General features: G+C 38.7%; 1 protein-coding gene across 8 annotated transcripts in view; it reads left to right on the top strand.

The window, feature by feature from the left end:
- SATB2 (SATB homeobox 2) overlaps positions 1-19,000 on the top strand; it is a 192,231-nt gene that overhangs the window by 85,836 nt on the left and 87,395 nt on the right. For all 8 annotated transcript variants that reach the window (XM_053215516.1, XM_053215518.1, XM_053215515.1 and 5 more), the window contains one exon: positions 10,105-10,207. In XM_053215516.1, coding sequence (XP_053071491.1) covers positions 10,105-10,207 — 103 coding nt within the window. The remainder of the gene's footprint in view (positions 1-10,104; positions 10,208-19,000) is intronic.

Raw genomic sequence — 19,000 nt, 5'->3', positions numbered from 1 at the left:
AGTTATGTACTTAATTTTGTGCTTACAGCTTTCACACAGGCTCACTTCAGTACCTACCTGTAGGTATGTATCCAGGTGCTAACACTTATTGCTAGGATTTTCATTTATTCCAGTGTGATTGCTTACGTAGTTATAAAAATAAAAATTTGAAGTTATTCTGATCATATACAGGTATTGGATAAAGAAGAGTTAGGAAAAATAATTCATTTGTCCTGAATTTTACAGTCACAGTTAGTTAATTGTTTCTTGGATTTATATGGAAGTCAAAACGGGCTTTACTTGGAAGTAGACAAGCTCCTAACTTAATATCACCAATTCAGAATTTTATCCAGGGCTGTTAGAGCCAATGGAAATTTGGCCATCACTGATCTATCGTGATTATCAAGTTTAGTTATCACTGTAATATGTGGCTAGAGAGACAGCATGAGTGGAAAGAACCTAGACTGGGAGCTGAGAGCCCTAGCTGCCATCTCCCCCATTCATTTATTTTTGCTGGGTGTGTGACCCCAGGCAAGCCCACCTGCCTTGAGGACCTCACTGAATTCATTTGTAAACTGGGCATGATTGTTATCTATGCATATTTCACATAATTTGCAGGATTGTCTTGAGGTTTGATTGAGACCACCTTTATCCCCACCATGAAAACCTCTTTTTACCCCCATTTTCTATTCTCATTACTTGCCGTCACACCCCCTCCTCCACCCCCGCTGGTTGCCCAGCCTGAAAAGTTTCTTCTCTATCACTCTAATGTTTGATCCTGTGGATTCTACTGCCTTCATATCTGAAATCTTCCTCCTTTGTGCCATTTCCTCGTTTAGACTTAACCACCTTTTAACCTTTGTCCCATCATCTGCTTTTCCAACACTGAGAACTTGCCATTTCCTCCTCTGCAAGCCTCCAGTGACTGCCTCTGCCCTGCCCAAAAGAGGTACAGACTGCATTAACATAGCCTAGAAGAATTGTTCACATGACACCATCCAGCCTGACTTCTCACTGGAGCCACCACCTTCCCCTTTTTACCTGCATCCTCTTTGTGCTCCAGACACATGGAATTAATTACTTTAGAACATTTGCCATTGCTCTAATGTCACCAAAATATTCCTGAGGGTGGGAGCAACCCTTAGCATTACAAGTCTAACAAAGCAACTTCTGGTGATATTTAAAAAAAATCATGCAAAATTTATATTCTGCTCCATATACCTGTGTTTTTGATATTTGTTTTTGATGCCATAAAAATCACTTTACCTGTACTTCTCCTTCTGTTCATGTGAGACTGGCCTTCCAGGGAGATACACCATACTAATGTCTGGCTTTGGTAGCCCTGTACACAATGCTGGTGTTGTTAGGGTCCTTCAGTTTGATCCTTGCTTGCTTTTACATATATGATTTCTTCTGGCTAGTATGCAGTGCTCTCTTGTACTTGATGAAGTCACCTCTCAAATTCAAGCTGGAAAGTCACTGCTGGTGAAGTACCCTGACCTCCTGGTTGAAGCAGTTGCTTCTGCTCTTGGCGGACTTTTGTATACACCCCTGTCACAGCGCTTATCACAGACTGTTATCAGTGCTACCTGCTGGTTCTCATCACTTGCTGGACTGCCCCGCAAGCAGAAGCCATCTCTCGTCCACCAGCACTTCCTCAGCATTCAGCACAACATATGCCTTGCAAGTAGTTGTTATTCTGATGCACAAGTTCTCAACTTGGCCCTGTTTATCTTTGAGTGAATAATTCTTTGTGGTGGGGGGCTGTCCTGTGTGTTGTAGGATGGCTAGCATCATCCCTGGCCTCCACCCACTAGGTGCCAGTAGCATGCCACCATCCCTCCCCCACCAGTTGTGACAACCAGAATGTCCCCAGACATCGCCAAATGTCCTATGAGGGGAGTAAATCACTCTTGGTTGAGAACCACTGCTGTAATGTGTTTAATGAATTAAATATAAAAATGTTTTAGAAAGTGCTATAAACTGCAAAGTTTTATTATTTTTATGGTGTTCTTGGCAGCTCTAAAATGTTTTGAACTAGAAACACTGAATACAGTAATTTGGTGGTTGATGGCCAGTACATTTTCAGTCAAACAGGTCTCAATTCTATTACTTAAATTTGGGGGGAGATTTGATTTAGGGTTCTGGTATGCTGTGTGATTATGGAACATCTTATTGGAGTAGTCTTCAGTGAGCATGGACATATAATATGGGCCCCAGCATCAGTCCTACAGCTATTACCCTTAAACAGTCCAGATTATTCACTTAAATTGCATAGCTCAGTTGCCTTTCAGGGTGGAAATAAGCTCACCTAGTTTGTTTGAAGTTGTCATAGAACAGGTGCATACATTTTTAAGGTTCAATCTATGTAACATGAAAAAGAATGCATTTTTGTTCTGAGAAGGTGAAACATAATTCAACAATGTATTCCATCAACATTACTGGGGTCCTAGTTAGGAGTCGGGCACTTTGCAGTGGGTTGGGGATGCAGTGGGAAAGAAGAGAGAGGAATACAGCTTTCAACCTAGGAAGACGAGAGTGGAGTATCCAACACTACCTACTTCAAAGCAGAAAGTAGGTTAGTGGACTGTGTGAAACAGACTTAGCTCATGAGTAAAAAAAAAACGACTTTTTTTGAAATAATTTTTCATTATCCCCAGGCCAAACTGTATTAGGTATTTCCTCTCTCAGATGTGGTGATTGTATAAAGGAATGATGGTTCAATGGCCGGTATCCATTTTCTTGAACATCCAGTGTCCTGCAGTTCAAAAGAGCAGCCTTTGAAGGCAGGAGAAAAGAAAAATGGAAAAGTCCATAAAAGGGCAACAATTACAGGCTGAGGAATATATATTTAAAGGGAGGGAAGTCATGATTTAGCTGTTCTCTCTCTGGCCAGATAGGTTGTGTTTGTGTATCTGAGTATTTATTTTTGCTTTCAGCTTTCCAAATGTGCTTAGGTGCTTACACCCTCATCCTTTTCCTCTGATGTTCCCCTGAGTTACCACTTGCAGCCTCTCCCTGAAGGGGACATATAGTCTGTCCCAAGCATCCTAACTTACCATACCTTAGGCATAGGTCTCTTATTAGATAGTCTTCTTTAACCGTTCCAGTTTGGAAACATGAACACATCTTTCTGTGGCTTACTTGTTTTTACTCAAGGAAGAGTTAAAAGAAAAAATCCCAGGTCCTTTAGGTGTTGATCCATTAAAATAAGTAGAGCTAACAGGACCTTCCTTGTCCACCTCATAGGTTATTATGATGATCAAATGGAAAGACTGAGGAGACAGTCTTGTTAACTTAAAATTGCCACAAAAGAACAAGTAATTTGCAAATGCATATACCTTCCAGTGCTTTCCAGCAACCCCTTTAACATCCACATGTTCTCTGTGACTCTAGATATATTTTTTTAAACTTATTTTTGTGGTAAAAATACATAACATGAAGTTTATCATTCTAACCATGTTTAAGTTTATAAATCAGTGGCATTAATTACATTCACAGTGTTGTGCAACCCTCACGTCTATATTTTTCCAAAACTTTACATCATGCCAAACACAAAGTCTGTAACCATTATGTAATAACTCCCCATTCCCCTCTCCACACCCAGATCCCCAGGTAACTTCTATTCTGTTTTCTGGCTGTATGAATTTACTTAATCTAGATGCCTCATAAAAGTAGAATCCTAGAATATTTGTCTTTTTATCTGGCTTATTTTGTTTAACATATAGATATCTTTTTAAAGTAGCTCTTGGGGGCACCTGGGTGGCTCAGTCAGTTGTCCGACTTTGACTCAGATCATGATCTCACGGTCCGTGAGTTTGAGCCCCACCTTGGGCTCTATACTGACAGCTCAGAGCCTAGAGCCTGCTTAGGATTCTGTGTCTCCCTGTCTCTCTGCCCCTCCCATGCTCATGCTGTGTCTTTCTGTCTCTCTCTCTCCCCTGGCTCAAAAATAAACAAACATTAAAATAAATAATTAAATGCTTCCCTTTAAAAAATAAAAATAAATAAAGCTCTGTCCCATGCCCTTAACTGAGGTTTTATGGCTAAATATTTGAGGAACAAAATGACTGGCACAAGTTATTGAACTGTGAAAATGTTACTAGATTTCCACTATGATGGTGATACAGTGTTTATAGTCTTTTTAAGACATAGACTGTAGGATAATTATTTCTGTCATCCTGAGCAAGCCTTGCTCTTTTGGGGATCATTAAAGGACTAACACAAATCTACAATATGCTAAAATAATCGGGCAATGAACTCAAGCAGCTGGTTGGGTTGGTAGAAAACACAAACTGACTATGTGCTCATCTACAGTCAAGTGGCTGATCACCTGTGTGAACCTGTATTGTCTTAACTAGTTGCCAACTGTCCCTTTCATTTAATCTTCAATTCACATATGCAGTGGGGATGCATCCTGCCTTGTGTCAACCAGTTGCCAACTGTCCCTTTAAGTTGTTTTCATGTGAGTTTGTTTTAGTTCTAGGCCCAACCTCATGACTCTTGTTGATGGAGGCTTACAAGTGACAGCTTGAAAAGAATCCCTCACTGGGTGATTGCCTTCAACGTATGAAATGATTGCATGGAGAGGAGAGAGCAGACACTCATTGAGTCTGTCTCTTGTGCTAGGCCTTTTACTCAAATCATCTCTCTGAATCCTTCCAGCCCTCTGAGGCAGGTAGCAACATCCCTCTTTTACCGCTGAGGGGGCCACTAGCAGATAAGCAAGCCACTCAGCCACGCCTCAGGGGAGGAGCTCTCAGAGGTAGTCCTGTCCTACTCCAAAGCCCAGGGGAAGTGTTTCCTTCAACTAGAATGGCAAAGTTTTCAGTTCTGATAGTATAGCTCAGAAGCGGCGATAGAAAGGGAGAGCAAAAGGCTGCCAGATAACATTAACTGAATTTTTCATGACAAAGTAATTCCTCCAAATCAGTTTTTTTGCTTTAGTGTACTTGATTGAAGTATCATTATAATCTCATGTTTAATATGCAATTTAGCATACCGCAAAGCAGAATAAAAAAGCTGAAAATGAGCAAAGAATGCATATATTATTCATTGCCTGCATCATGCTCTCTGCTGTGTAGACATGGAAAGGGAAGCTATGAGATGCAGCCTCGCTCCCCCCACTCGGGCGCTCCTCTTGCTAAGACAGGGCACTCCTACTGACAGATGTGTAACCATTCACTTTGGTTTTAAGATGTTCTTTTTTATAGCAAGTGTATTACGTGTCTGCAGCTTAGCTGCTCTTAGTATAACACTGCTATTCAAACAAATAAATCTCACTAAGCCAAGGAGAATGTGGTAAAGGATATCCAGTTATTTTACCTTTCTTTTCTTGGGGAGGAAAAGGGGGTGGTCAGGTCTCTGTCTTTCCAAGTGTATTGTACAAATCACTTTAACCTGTGTTTAATGTTTTGCTTTTCCTAAGCAAACTTTTTTTTCTAACTTTTTTTTCTAAGTTTTTTTATTTCATCTTAGAGAGAGAGAGAGAGCGCACGCACATGTGCATGGGAGGGGCAGAGAGAGAGGGAAAGAGAGAGAGCATCCCAAGCAGCCTCCATGCTATCAGCACAGAGACTGATGCGGGGCACGGACTCACGAACTGTAAGATCATGACCAAGAATCAGATACTTAACCAACTGAGCCACCCAGGCGCCCCTCTTATTAAGATTTATTTTATTTTTTATTAAAAAAATTCTTTTTAATGTTTACTTATTTTTGAGAGAGAGAGGGAGAGAGAGAGAGCAAGAGACAGAATCTGAAACAGGCTCCAGCCTCTGAGCTGTCAGCACAGAGCCTGATACGGGGCTCAAACTCATGAACCATGAGATCATGACCCGAGCTGGAGTCAGACCTTTAACTAACTGAGCCACCCAGGTGCCCCTAAATTTGTTTTAGGTTCTTTAGTTTTATCTGATTCTAACCTCTGTAACTAGCCCCTCTAAGGAACCTGTGGTCACAGCTTTATGTTTTGTTTTTGTCACCTTGTTTCTTAGTCTGTTTGTAGTATCTGCTACTGAGTTTGTACTAGCTGATGGAGGTGGTGGTGAATATTTCCTTTCTTTCATTAATTAACTTCTCTTTTCAGAGACTCCTAGAATAATGTGGCCTGGTGGTAGTGTCTTTTTATGGTGTTTTCCATTGCCGTTTTACTTTGAGCAAGATGCTTCTTCATTCTGAGCTTCTTGGCCCTCAGTTTAGAAAATGGAACTATATCAGAGGTGACATCTATTCTCTGAGCTAGTCAAAAACAAAGAAGTGAGTTTAAAATTTGTCTCAGGAGGCTAAAAGAAAATTTCTTTTTAGACAAGGCAATCTATTTAACTATAATAAGTATTAAAGCGATGTATTTTATTGTGTAAACAATATCTGTTTAAAACAGTATAACATTCTCTTGCAGTTTGGCATGTTGGAAATTCAAATTGGCTAGTAAACTTTAAAGTGACTGATTCTGGTATATTTTAATTCCTCATATACCTTATTTTATTTTTTTTTAAATAACTTTCAAATATAACTGGCAAACTATGTGTAGGAGTGACTGCAAATGAGGAAACTTACATTTTATTCTTCACTTAAAATCTTCTTATTTAAGATTTCATGATTAATTACAAAGGAGCCTGAAATTTTCCAAAAGTTTCTGTAGTTGGGAAGGCATTTTAAACCTTCTATTTATTTTAACACATAATATTTTTCATAGCATGGTTTGGTCTACAATTACCATTCATGGAGTGTTTATGGCTGTGACTGAGGACCTGAAGGGGCTGCCTGATTGCCCAGTGTATGTGTGCTCTCCCATCTCCTTCCCACAGCCCACCACCTTGCCAAGTGAAGCTTGCTCAGTAAATGCAAGGTCATTTTAATATAAGCCTCAGTAAAACATAATCACTTTAAGTATTAAAAAGAATAATACACATCTCTTTCTGGTCATTTGTATCAGCATCACTTTATACAACCTGTGTGCTCAGGAGGTGGTTACATCCTGGTTGAAAAAGCCCACTCAAACCTTTGTTCGTATGTTAAAAAAAAAAAAAAAAGTGGGGATCCTAAAAGTCCAATTGTGTGGTTGCTCTAGAATTATTGGAAAACATAAAAGAGCAATATAAAATACAAACCTATATACATAGTTTTAAAAAGCTGTAAATGGAAATTAGATTTTTTTGGCAGAGTGGAAAGTAGGGGAGATTTTAATCATTACTCATCCCATTTTTGCAGCAACTGTATCTCATCAGGTCTAAGATGCTGTTGATTGTAAGATGCATCCCAATTTCAGTGACACAAGTATTTTAAAAATGTGATTGTAGAATGGATGAAATGTGGTAAATGCAGACTCTCTGCCCCAGGACCTCTGGAAAACATATTCCGAGTAGAGTAAAAGTATGTGCTGGGTCTGTGTTAGCTCCTTTCAGTTTGTGTATAATGAAGTAAATTTTGATCTTTTACAAACAAATTGACACTAAGATGACCTTAATATGTATCCAGAATATTCTAGTGAGGCCCAGTGGTTCAAACTGACTGTGAGAATGTAGTAGTCTAATTTAGGGTTAGAGAATATTCATGTTTGAAAATGGAATAATAAGAAGTAACATGACCTTTTGTCTAAAATATCCCCCAGATGTACCTCTTCTGTTTTGAAGTCTCACTGAAGATGAATTACAAAAATTCTTATCAGTGGAACTAGCTTGAGTGTCAACTAAATGTAAAGACCTGCAGGGAATTAATATGAATAAAATGTGCCACAAACTCAGAGAGACCTTTGAGTGACTAAAGATTCTCATTATCTAGGAAACTTTCTTTATTTGCTACCTGATTCCTTTGCTCAACTCATATTTTAAATCTATTTTTCCCCTGTGTGGTCTGTAGAGATAGAAACTCATTTATGGTAATCTGGGGAAAAGAATAAATCTGATTGAGGCTCTGGGTAGCCAACTTCTCCTTTTTTAAATGAATTGTGTGAACCTGACTCTAGCATAGAATCTGGTGATGGAGACCATGAAAGCCCAGATATTAACTTCCTTGCGACATAGATTGACTCTGGCCTTGTGCAGTGTCAATGAAATGCATCTGGAGCAAGGACAAAATAGGCTAAAGACTGAGGGAAATGTGGATTCTCTGGGGCCACACTGATGTGGGTTTGTGGCCTAGTCTTATGGGCTAGGAAGTTGAGGTACAGCTCCAGGTAGTAACTGAGACACTTTGCATTTTAATCTGCTTTCCAGACCACTTTGCATTAGAAGATTTAGCTCAGTTTCCTATCACGGCCATATATCCTATGCCTTTCTAGAAGATAACATTCATATAAACAACATACAAAGATGGCAAGTACATTTGCAATTATTCCTATACACCAGTGTGGCTAGTGCATCTATTATTAGGCTGCTTTCATGTTAAAATTTTCATTATTATGACATTTCAGTTTGGCATTTTAAATTTTCATCTCTGTCCCTTTTCATCTGTTCTATTTCAGGGTCTCAGATGTCCCACATCAGAACTGTGTTAGACATGGGGGGGCGGGGGGAGGCGGGGAATGAAACAGACACAGTCACTGTCCTCAAGGGTTTCACAGACAAAGAGAAAAACTCAGCCCAGAGAGGAAACTAGCCCAGCTAGCCAAGAGACTTCTTTACTTCTTTGTTAATAACACACAGAGCAGAACCCTGCCTCAGGAAGATTAGGATTCCACTGATCCTCTAAGGCGGTAGGTAAGGCTCTGGTAGTTCTGTGATACACTCAGGTGATACTGGCTCTTTGTGTTTCCAGGGCTGTGTTCAGATCCTCAGATAAAAATGGTTTTCCTAACTATCTCCACTTAGAGAACAGAATTGTTATTTAGAGATCAGCAACTGGGAGAGGTTAGCCATCTGCTGTGTAGAAAAGGCCAGAGAGGTTTCTGTAAATTGAATTAGGACTCCCCTCCCCCACCAGTACTGGACAGTGATTGAAAAAGAAGGACTCTGTGGGCTCACCGACCCAACTTTTAAATGGGAGTCTATGCAGTACTGTCTGCTGATGTTTGAACCTCTTGGTAAATAACTTACTATTGCCTCAATTTATCGTTATCTTTTTTATCTCCACTACTTTGTAAAAATATCATTAGAAGTTTTGAGATTTTGCTCAGCTGCTCCACCCATATCTTTTGAAAAAAGATGGGGTTTCAGGGCGAGATATAAAACTTTACAGAGGTCATTTGGATCTCTTGAGTTTATGTCCATTTGCTTTTAGACAGAATTTGCTGAAGTAAAAATCTATGTATAAATCTGTGTCTGTATTATCACAGTCAATTCAGGTGTAAGTTAACATCTGTCATAAATGTTGGTCCAAACATGCCATATTGACTGAAAACATATCTGTAGGAAATTTCACTCAAGGTGTGCAATTATAATTTAATTTTTTAGCAGTAGGTCAGGTTCTGTGCTCTTCCTTTTCCTTTTCATCCCGATTACAAATCAGCTAAAGGGTAGACCTGAGGAGGGACAGGGGATGAAGAGCAAGAAGGAATCATGTACTTAAACACTCAGAAAGTTTTAGCTTTGATTCATTTTTGGTTGAAATACAGTGCAAGTGTTATGTTTAGTTTCTCCTGCTCTAAAATAAGCACTGTTAATTTTTTCATTTGGTGAATTTTCACACAAGTGCTAATCACACGTTTCTATAAATTATATTAATTTAACTTATTTCCCTAAATGTTGTTCTGCAGTGTGTAGCACGGATGTTCTCAGATTCTTGGCTGTGTGAGCTTGTTGCCGTTGGAAGCAGAACAGAAACATCTGAAAGACATTATCTGAATTACCGATGCTGGAGCATCTGATCTCACCTTTCACTCTGGTTCCTAAAACACAACTGTTTTTTCCCCTTGTGTTTTATCTGTATGTCCTGCCTCCTTCTATCTTTGACATTGCCCCCAGTTTGGTTTTTTTGGAGAAGGCACTGTCATCGTACAAGTTAAAGAAAGAGTAAATTTGGGTCGTCGTAGTTGATGTTTAATAGTTTAGTTTGCATGAGGGTGACTACTTCAGATTTAAAAGACAACGGAGTTTGGTGTGGGCTATAATCTGCCCTTTCTTATCCCCCAAAAGGAGTACTCATTTATGAAAAAAATTAACTATTATATATATTTTTCCGTTTCAGAGTATGATTTCATCCATTGTAAATAGCACATATTATGCCAACGTGTCAGCAACCAAGTGCCAGGAGTTTGGGAGATGGTATAAGAAGTACAAGAAGATTAAAGGTAAACTGACTTTTTTGTTTGGAGAGCCCGTTTTTAATTTCTTAGGTCAGTGAGTTGTTGGTTCTTTGGCGTTTATGCTAATTTTAGCTATAAGTGTTTATAAAATTATATATGATTTTTATAAAGGTAAGATTCTTAATATTCCCATCCGGAGATCCTAATTAGCTTCCTTGAAACTAAGATGATATTATGGGACACCTGGGTGGCTCAGTTGGTTAGGTCGTGATCTCACGGTTTGTGGGTTTGAGCTTCACGTCCGGCTCTATGCTGACCGCTCAGAGCCTGGAGCCTGCTTCAGATTCTATGTCTCCCTCTCTCTCTGCCCCTCCCCTGCTTGCACTCGGTCTCTCTGTTTCCGAGACAAAACAAAACAAAACAAAACAAAAGACGGTATTAGAACTGAAGTAAAATTCTTAGCATAATATATGAAGTTTATCGTTTTCACAAGACACATCTGTGAAGACCAGGATTTTTAGAAATATTTTGAAGTGGTTTATTTCAGATAGGCATGTCTGTTTAAAAAACTCAATCAATAAATCATTTCCATTAATATATTAATGGAAATTTAAAAGCAGTCATTGTAGGTTAAATCAGCACTTACAGTTGCAGTACCAATTAAAAAATTGAAATGATGCTGTGGTAGCAGGAAATCTTTGCTTAGAAATGGAGTTTTGACGTGCTTATTTGGTGACAATTCCAGAGCGTGGTTAAATCAAAGGGACTCTGCAGTAAAGCAGACTTGTGTTCAAATCTCTAGCCTCCATTTGCTAGCATGTTTTTGTGTGTTTACACAAATTACGTATTTAACTTCACCAAGGTTCAATCTCCTCATCTGAAAATTGGAAACAATAAAAGTCTTTAAATCGCTCACTAGCTGTGAGGACTAAATAAGTTAATACTGGCATAAGGAAGCCTCTTAAATAATAGCTATAATACTATAATGCTATACTGATAATTACTAGTAGCAGTACTAGCAGTCATATATTAAATGTGGAATTGTGTCTGGTCCTGAAAATACAGCCTCTTATATAATAAATGGCATGCTCTTTAGACCATCCAGCCTTGAAATGTATCAGTGATATTTTGCCTTTGCAAATATGTCAATGTTGGAAACATTCTGGTGTTCTCACCCAATTCAAATGCTATTCAAATTGAAATGCTATGAGCCCCTGAGGGGATTTGGGGAATTTTTGGGTAACATAATTGCTTCATGTTCAAGGGTCCTTCTAGTCTATATTTTGAATGATTATGACATCATCCATCATACTTTATTATAGGTATTCATAGCCTTGCTGACAGTTCTCTGCCCCCATATGAGGTTCAAATGACAATTTATGGTGGGTAGGTAAAAGTAAAAGATGAGTTTATTTGTTTTACTACCTGCAGGTTTCCTCTAGGGAGACAGTATAGAAGTAATGCTTATTGGTGTTTGAGTATTTGGGAGCTTGTTTACAAGGTTACCTTTTGACGAAATGAACTTTACATGCATTGACAGAACATTTATGATTACAAAAGACTGAGTGCATTTTATGCTAAATATCCATTTTATCAGGAAAGTCAAGATGTTGAACTACCCAGGAGGAATTAAGTACACTGAAAATTGAATTAAGATCCATTTCTCTTCCGCAAATTCTAAAATTCTTAGCAGCATTTAGATTCCAGTTTGGGCACTTGCTTTAGAATATTATTAATATTAACTCTTATGCAGGATAAGATGAATAACTCCTTCTCATTGTAAGACATGGTTGTGTAGTTCAGAAGGGTTTCTTTTCTCTAAGCGTTGTCTCTAAGTTTTTCTTTTAAAATAAGATTGTTGAAGTGTTTGAACATATCCTCTTTGGCTAAACATCAAAAGAATCATGCAGCTTCAAGGTCATTTGTTAGATCCCATTTACTTGCTGTTAGAAGAGAAAAGGAAGAGAGCGTCCTCTTTTAATAGGCTTGAGTATAATTCCAGATTCAGAAAGACTGGAAACTCTTCACTCTAGTGTTTTCAGAATTGCCACTACAGAATCCGTGTGTGTGTGTGTGTGTGTGTGTGTGTGCTCGCGTGCGTGCATGTGTTTCTGTTCACACACATACACATTAACACTTATATCTTCTACTTTTTTTTTTCCTTTCTTAGAGATTCAATTCTTTAAGCTCTGTTTTTTTTTTCAAGATAGTAAATGCACAGTTAAATCTTAAGTGCCGTAAAAGCAGACTGAGACCTTGATTTCAATCAGGAGGTCAAGGATCCACACCTGAAGAGGCTGCCAGACACTGTGCACACATGCTATTTGGAGATGGAGCCAGTCATTGCTGTTGAAAAGTGTGTGTGTGCATGTGTGTGTGTGTCAGTAGGAGGAGAAAAGGGAAGGTTAAGGTATGTGTGAAGTAAACACAAGCTGCCGTAAAACAGTTCAAGTGGTGTTGATTCATCAACCAAGGGAGTGGGAGGAAAAACAAAGAATTCATGGCAGGTATAATGGTGTACAGAAAATAAACACCGAGAGAAGTACATTTTATTAACTTTCGACCCTCAGTGAAAAGGAAGTGTTGGACCTATACAGGCACGTTTCATCTGATAGAAGCTTTGTGCTATGAATAGATGTTGCTGTGGGAGTTCCTATCTAGTAGAATCCACTTCTCATGGGAAAGGAGTGATTTTGTTTGTAAAATTTCTGTTTGTGTCCATCCATTTTCAAAATGAGAAAAAGAAGTAATGAGTTTCAAACCTGGAAATTAGTGGTAGCAACATCAGAACTCTACCTTAGGGTTCTGCCTGAGAACCCAGGAAGTCAAGAGTTCCATGGCCTTCCTTGCCCCCCTACCCATCCCATTTCCACCCCCCACATTACCAATTTACACGTATCCCGGCTGATACAATGTGTAGAAGAGAATCTCACGCTAACTTACTAATGTCCCAAACTAAATGCAGCTACATTGTTAAATATGTTTCCTATTATCTGCTAATGTCTGTTTTAATAAAACAGTGGGAACTAAATGGTTGCTTCTTAATCAAAACCATGATTTCCTGACATAAGCTATGTGATTCTGTTACAAATTGCCACATATAGATCTCCTAAGTCAAATTTTTTTCCCTCCTCATAGAAATAAATAAACAGTAAAATAATTATATACTCTGGAAGATCAAAGTAAATATGACTAAAACCTGGCAAAAATAAAAGTCCACTGGAAGGATTAAAAAAAAAGGATCAGATTGCAAATTCTATAGTTAATGCTTAAATAAATATGAGAAAAATGAACAATCAATAATTTGATATCATTAAAAACAGATGTAAAAACTATATACAAATGGAATTGTCTGAATTTTGAAGTAAACACTTTAATGTCCATTTTTTGAATTTGTTGTTATTATAGCTAAACTATTTACACTTCTTCTTTAAAAAGTCCTAAGTTAGTTTGGCTTAGCATGTTAACTTTATTTTCCCCAGTGATCACAACAAAGTACATTCTGTTTACTTTTTTTCTTTAATTTCAAAGACAATCATGGTTGACACAGACATATTTGAGTTAACATTAGTGTTAATTCAGGATGGATGGGGAGAGAGAGTTTGTATACTCTGGTTTTAAGGTCCAGAACTATGAACCTGCTTCCCAGGGAATTTTGATAATTGAATAAAATTAAGTGGGTAGATAGGGTAGTAGGTTGGTTTAGATGGCATTTTTTAGTGCTGTTCATCTCATACTGTAATTGCTTCTGGCCTAGATTTTACAGTGAAGAGCTCATAAGCAAGTATAAGAAAAGAAACTGTACATATTGTATAAAAGCAGGGGGAAAGAAAAGACCAATATTAGCAGTTGTTTAGTGTGTAGGAGTTTTAATGTTGGACACAAGGATAATCCACAGGCACCTGGAAATGTCATCCTTACAAAGTTATTTTCAAGAATTCTTTGGATTATGTGGAATTTAACCCTTCAATTTTTCTTTCACAAGTTTACACATTTTAATGAAACACTTATTTTTTTAGCCTAATTCTTTTATGTTAACTATTTAGATGTAAACTTCTTGCCTCATCATTTCTGTGAAACGAAGTGGCAGTTATACATGCAGTATCATCAGAAATCACACTTCTATAGCAACCCACTCTTCAGAGGATCTTCTAAGAATAAGAAAGTGCCTTAACAAAGAAGGACTCATGTATTTTAAATGTGTTCTAGTTAAAAATTAATGAATTAAAAGAAAATAATGTTATGTCTACAGTGTTTTTCGTCTGACACCGAAAGCAAAATGAAGTGTCATCTTTGCTGAGGTCAATCTCAACTATTTAATGTGTCATAAGAATTAAGGGGTCATTGAAAGTTCACACAAATACTAGTGGATATTGTAAAATTATTTGTGTCATAAAATAATACCACTAGAATGAATGGATCTAACCAAACCCCATATTTTGGCCAGAAAGCAAAATTATCCTCATCACTTTTCTTTTCTTAATCATTGCTCAAGAACCCCCTGATTGTTAGCTGTCTTAATTTTATTTATTTGAACTTATTTTGCAAAATATTAAAACGCTGGGAGAAATGAGGATTTTAAAAACCAGTGTTACTTTTCCAAGCCTGGTTTATTCTAGTAATCAGTATTTTATCTGACCCTGTCTGATCTAGTCTTGCAAGATCAAACGTCCAGGCCAGCAAGCAGACAGTAAACAAAGCCCGTGAAGGGTTTCAGTAAACACAAAGATTAGATGTTGAATGAAAATTAAACTCCTTGAACTAGTCCTCTGTACTAAAGTGGTTAAGTGGGTTGTGATTAAAAGAAATAAGTAATTATGATCATTATAGCTGAAATGATATAATGTTACCACATTTAAAGCACCTCTTGTACCCAGAAATGATTGTGTCATTTACAAAGTGGTGCCTCAGAGTTGAATAGAGAAATCAATGTCCCCTGACCTGGTTCCGTAAGGCAGCCCTAGCTTAGCCATGGTGGTATCGGTGGTCAGGACAATGCCTTTAATCAACTGCCGGTACTTCTGCCTCTGCTGTTGTTTAGCTCTGATGAGGTAAAAGCAGCTTACTTTTGTCTACCTAATTTTTCTGAGTCATGAAAGAAATTTTCTTTCAGCTTTGGATCTAAATGAAGGTGTTCGGCAAGGAAGTTTGTTCCTCTGCCTGTACTGCATCTTGCTTAAAGTAATGCCAACATCAAATCCTTGACTTTTATATAAATCCTGGAACTTATATAAATTTTATATGAATATTCATGGAAATAGAAACATCACTTCCACAACCAACCACTTACTGGTTTCCCAACATTTGGAAGAACCTTGTGCTTTTTTACTCTGATAATCATTGATGTGCATTCATCAATCACTTTTAGCCTGTTTGGCTCCCCCATTAGAAGTTTATTGGCTCTGGGGCTCCTGCGTGGCTCAGTCAGGTTAAGCGTCTGACTTCAGCTCAGGTCATGGTCTCACAGTTCGTGAGTTCGAGCCCCACGTCAAGTTGTCAGCACAGAGCCTGGAGCCTTGTTTCAGATTCTGTGTCTCCCTCTCGCTGCCCCTCCTCCACTTGTTCTCTCTCTCTCTCAAAAATAAATGAACATTAAAAAAAAAAAAGTTTATTGGTCGTGTCAACAAGTGAAAAAATGGCGGGTGGGAAATGCCATGGACCCTACCCAAGCTCAGGTGTGGGCCAATTCCTTACTTGGATCTTAAGAAGCTCATTCTAGCTGTATTGGTAGCTGCTTCTTTGGCTTTAGCTTTGTTCTTAAATGTTCATAAATGTTAAAATGTAAAACAGTCATTTGTCAACAATGTGGTTTGTAGATTAAGAGAAACAAATTTGCTATCTGCTTATATTATTTATTTAAATTTTTTTTTAATGTTTATTTTGAGAGAGAGAGAGAGAAAGACAGAGAGCGCGCGCACGCGTGTGAGTGGGGGAGGGGCAGAGAGAGAGGGAGACACAGGATCTGAAGCAGGCTCCAGGCTCTGAGCTGTCAGCACAGAGCCTGACTCGGGGCTGGGCTCCAACTCACGAACCATGAGATCATGATCTGAGCTGAAGTCGGACACTTAACCGACTGAGCTACCCAGGCGTTTCTCTGCTTATATTATTTATAATGCCATTTTAAACATATGCTTAAAAAGGATGGAAAGGTGAAATGATATTTTTTCTAACTCCCTCCTTTCCTTCCTCATCTATCCATCCATCCATCTATCATGTATAATTAGTGTTTGAAAGAAGTAGAAGATACAGTTCTTGGTTTCCAAAGGCCTACATCTATAAAATTAGTTTGAGCATCCATTTTATGTACCTGGCAGGATTCTAAGTGGGGAACATTACACAGCCCCTCCCCTCCCTGTAAGAAAATTAGAGTCACAGTTAAATGACTAATTTTAATTAAACAAATGTTTAGTGAGTGCTTCTGTGACAGGCCATTTTCAGTTCCAGAAACAGCAAGAGACATCTAGAAACACATGAGATATGTTTCCTACCTCTGGTTGTATTGCTGTCAACCTAGCAGGGGAGGTAGCCCTCTATCTAGCGAATATAGTGGTAGTGCAGAGAATGGTCCATAAGTTTTACCTGATAAGTGTTAGGTTGTGGGGGAGGGTAATTTGAAAAGCAGTCCATGAGTTATACCTTAAGGACAGTGGGATTTTACAAGGAGAAAAAGAGAAGGAAGAATATTTTAGGCAACTGCAAGTTTTGGGGCATAGATGCAGAGGTGCAAAAGAGCAGGAATGTTTAGAAAATTATGGGTGGTTGTCCAGTGTCTCTAGAATGACAGTACATTTATCATGATACTGTCATGTAAGAGATGTCCAGAATGGCTAACATTTGGTGAAAAAGAAACGGTAGGGCATGGCTAGGTGTGGGGTTAATGATAGCATCAAACATTAGGAAACGAGCAAAGCTTTTTTTGGGATCTGGTTATAGGGAGCATTTGTGTTATAATGATGAAAAATAAGGTTGCGACCTTACCTTGGGGAACTCTGAAAGTTCAGTTGAGGTATATTGAGAATTGGTGAAAACACTCCATCATTGGGAGTGATATGATGGAAATGGTGGTTTAAAAAAGAAATTTCTTTAGGGGAGCCTGGATGGCTCAGTTGGTTAAGTGTCTGACTCTTGATATCAGCTTAGGTCACGATCCCAGGGTTGTGGAATTGAGCCCTGCATTGGGCTCCATGCTGAGCATGGATCCTGCTTGGGATTCTCTCTCCCTCTCTCTCTCTGCCCCTCCCCAGCTCATACTTTCTCTCTCTCCCTCAAAATAAATAAATAAACTTAAAAAAAGATAAATTCCTTTAGAATTCATCTAAAACTATGTGTGGGGGTGAGTGTGTATACCAGGAGAGGAGGTAGGTGGGAAGGTTAAGGGCAGTATGTGCAACTGGGAGGAAGTTGGCAAAATAAAGTCTATTGCATTCATATATGGAAGTGAAGATAGGGAAGTGTGGCCTTGGCTTTTGGTGGCAGCAGTGAGAAAGAGAGAAGTGACCAATGCAATATGTGTGTGGGAAAGAGAAAAAGAAATCAAAGTAGAATCCAAGGTTTTGAGCGTAAGTGACTTTTGATGGTTTTGACAGAAATAGGCCAATATAAATTGAGGTTGCGGGTACTTCAGTGAGAGTTGGTGAACTAGGTAGAAATATCCATTGGGCCATTCAACATGTGGAACCAGCTGACCAAAGGACAGGACTAGAGGATAAATTTTGGAGCCAATGTTTTCGACATGATAGTTAAAATACCACCAAAAAAAAAAAAAAAAAAAACAAAACAACATTCTCTAAAAAAAGAGAATGAGAACACGAGGGGATTGGAAGCTTTGAAAGGAAAATGGCCTTGGGTTAAGAAGATGGGAAGAAAGTGAGGTTTCATGGAAGCCAAGGCAAGATGGGTTACTAGTGGAGAAATGTTATCAAGGGTACCAGGAAGAGGAGGAGGAGGAGAAGAGATATTTGGAGGTTCTTAGCTTTGGCAGAAAGGGGACCATAATGACATTGGAGAGAGCTATTTCTTTGTAGTGTGATAACAAGGGGAATATATATGCATCTCAGAAGGGAATATGGCATGAAAATGAGAGCAGATATTGACTTAGTCAGGAAAGGATATAAAAGCAGCTAACTACAGCATTAGGAATAAGTGTAAACTACACTCCCCACCTCCTCTCCCGTATTCAGGAGAAAGAGGATGGAGCCAATGGAGGCCAAAGACTCTGGAGAGGAAGAAGAGTGCTAAGCAAGAGTTCACAAACTAGGAAGGGATGGCATCTGAGGCACAGATGATGCTTTGCCTTTGAAAGAAAGAGAAATAGCCATATCTTCTTTAGAATCTGCAGGAAAGGAAAGGAGATGAACAAGAAGACAGGTTTTGGAGATGGAGTGACGGGTAAAGAATGAAGCAGATCATACCATAGGTGGCTGTTGTGATTAACCATCAGTAAAAGAGAGAATGGCTGGGATGGGGATTGGTGAGGAGAATGCCTGAAATAGGTTCTGGACCAACCATATTTGGGCAACAATGGGAGCGTTGGGACCCGAACAAGGTGACATAGTTAAGGGTTTACAGTGGTTCAGGTCTCTTCAGTTAATTCTTACCCTTTCCTTACGGTATGCTTTAGATTTCTCAAAGCTTCCGATTTCCATTTGTCCTTCCCAGAAACAAAATGAGAAACTCAAAAACAAAGATAGATCTGGTGGTGCTGAATGAAGAATCTACAGTTGTGAAATGAGTTTTTGTATGTAGACTGGGAAGTGTCTAGCTGATTAAAAATCTGGTATGACTGTGGTGACTTCATCTTATTTGGGGGAAATCAATGGGTTAGAATCAGAATTCTCT

The sequence above is a fragment of the Acinonyx jubatus genome, chromosome C1, assembly GCF_027475565.1.
Source record: "Acinonyx jubatus isolate Ajub_Pintada_27869175 chromosome C1, VMU_Ajub_asm_v1.0, whole genome shotgun sequence".
Taxonomy (NCBI): domain Eukaryota; kingdom Metazoa; phylum Chordata; class Mammalia; order Carnivora; family Felidae; genus Acinonyx; species Acinonyx jubatus.
Note: the sequence above shows the minus strand (reverse complement) of the source record. Positions and strands in the feature narration are given on the sequence as shown.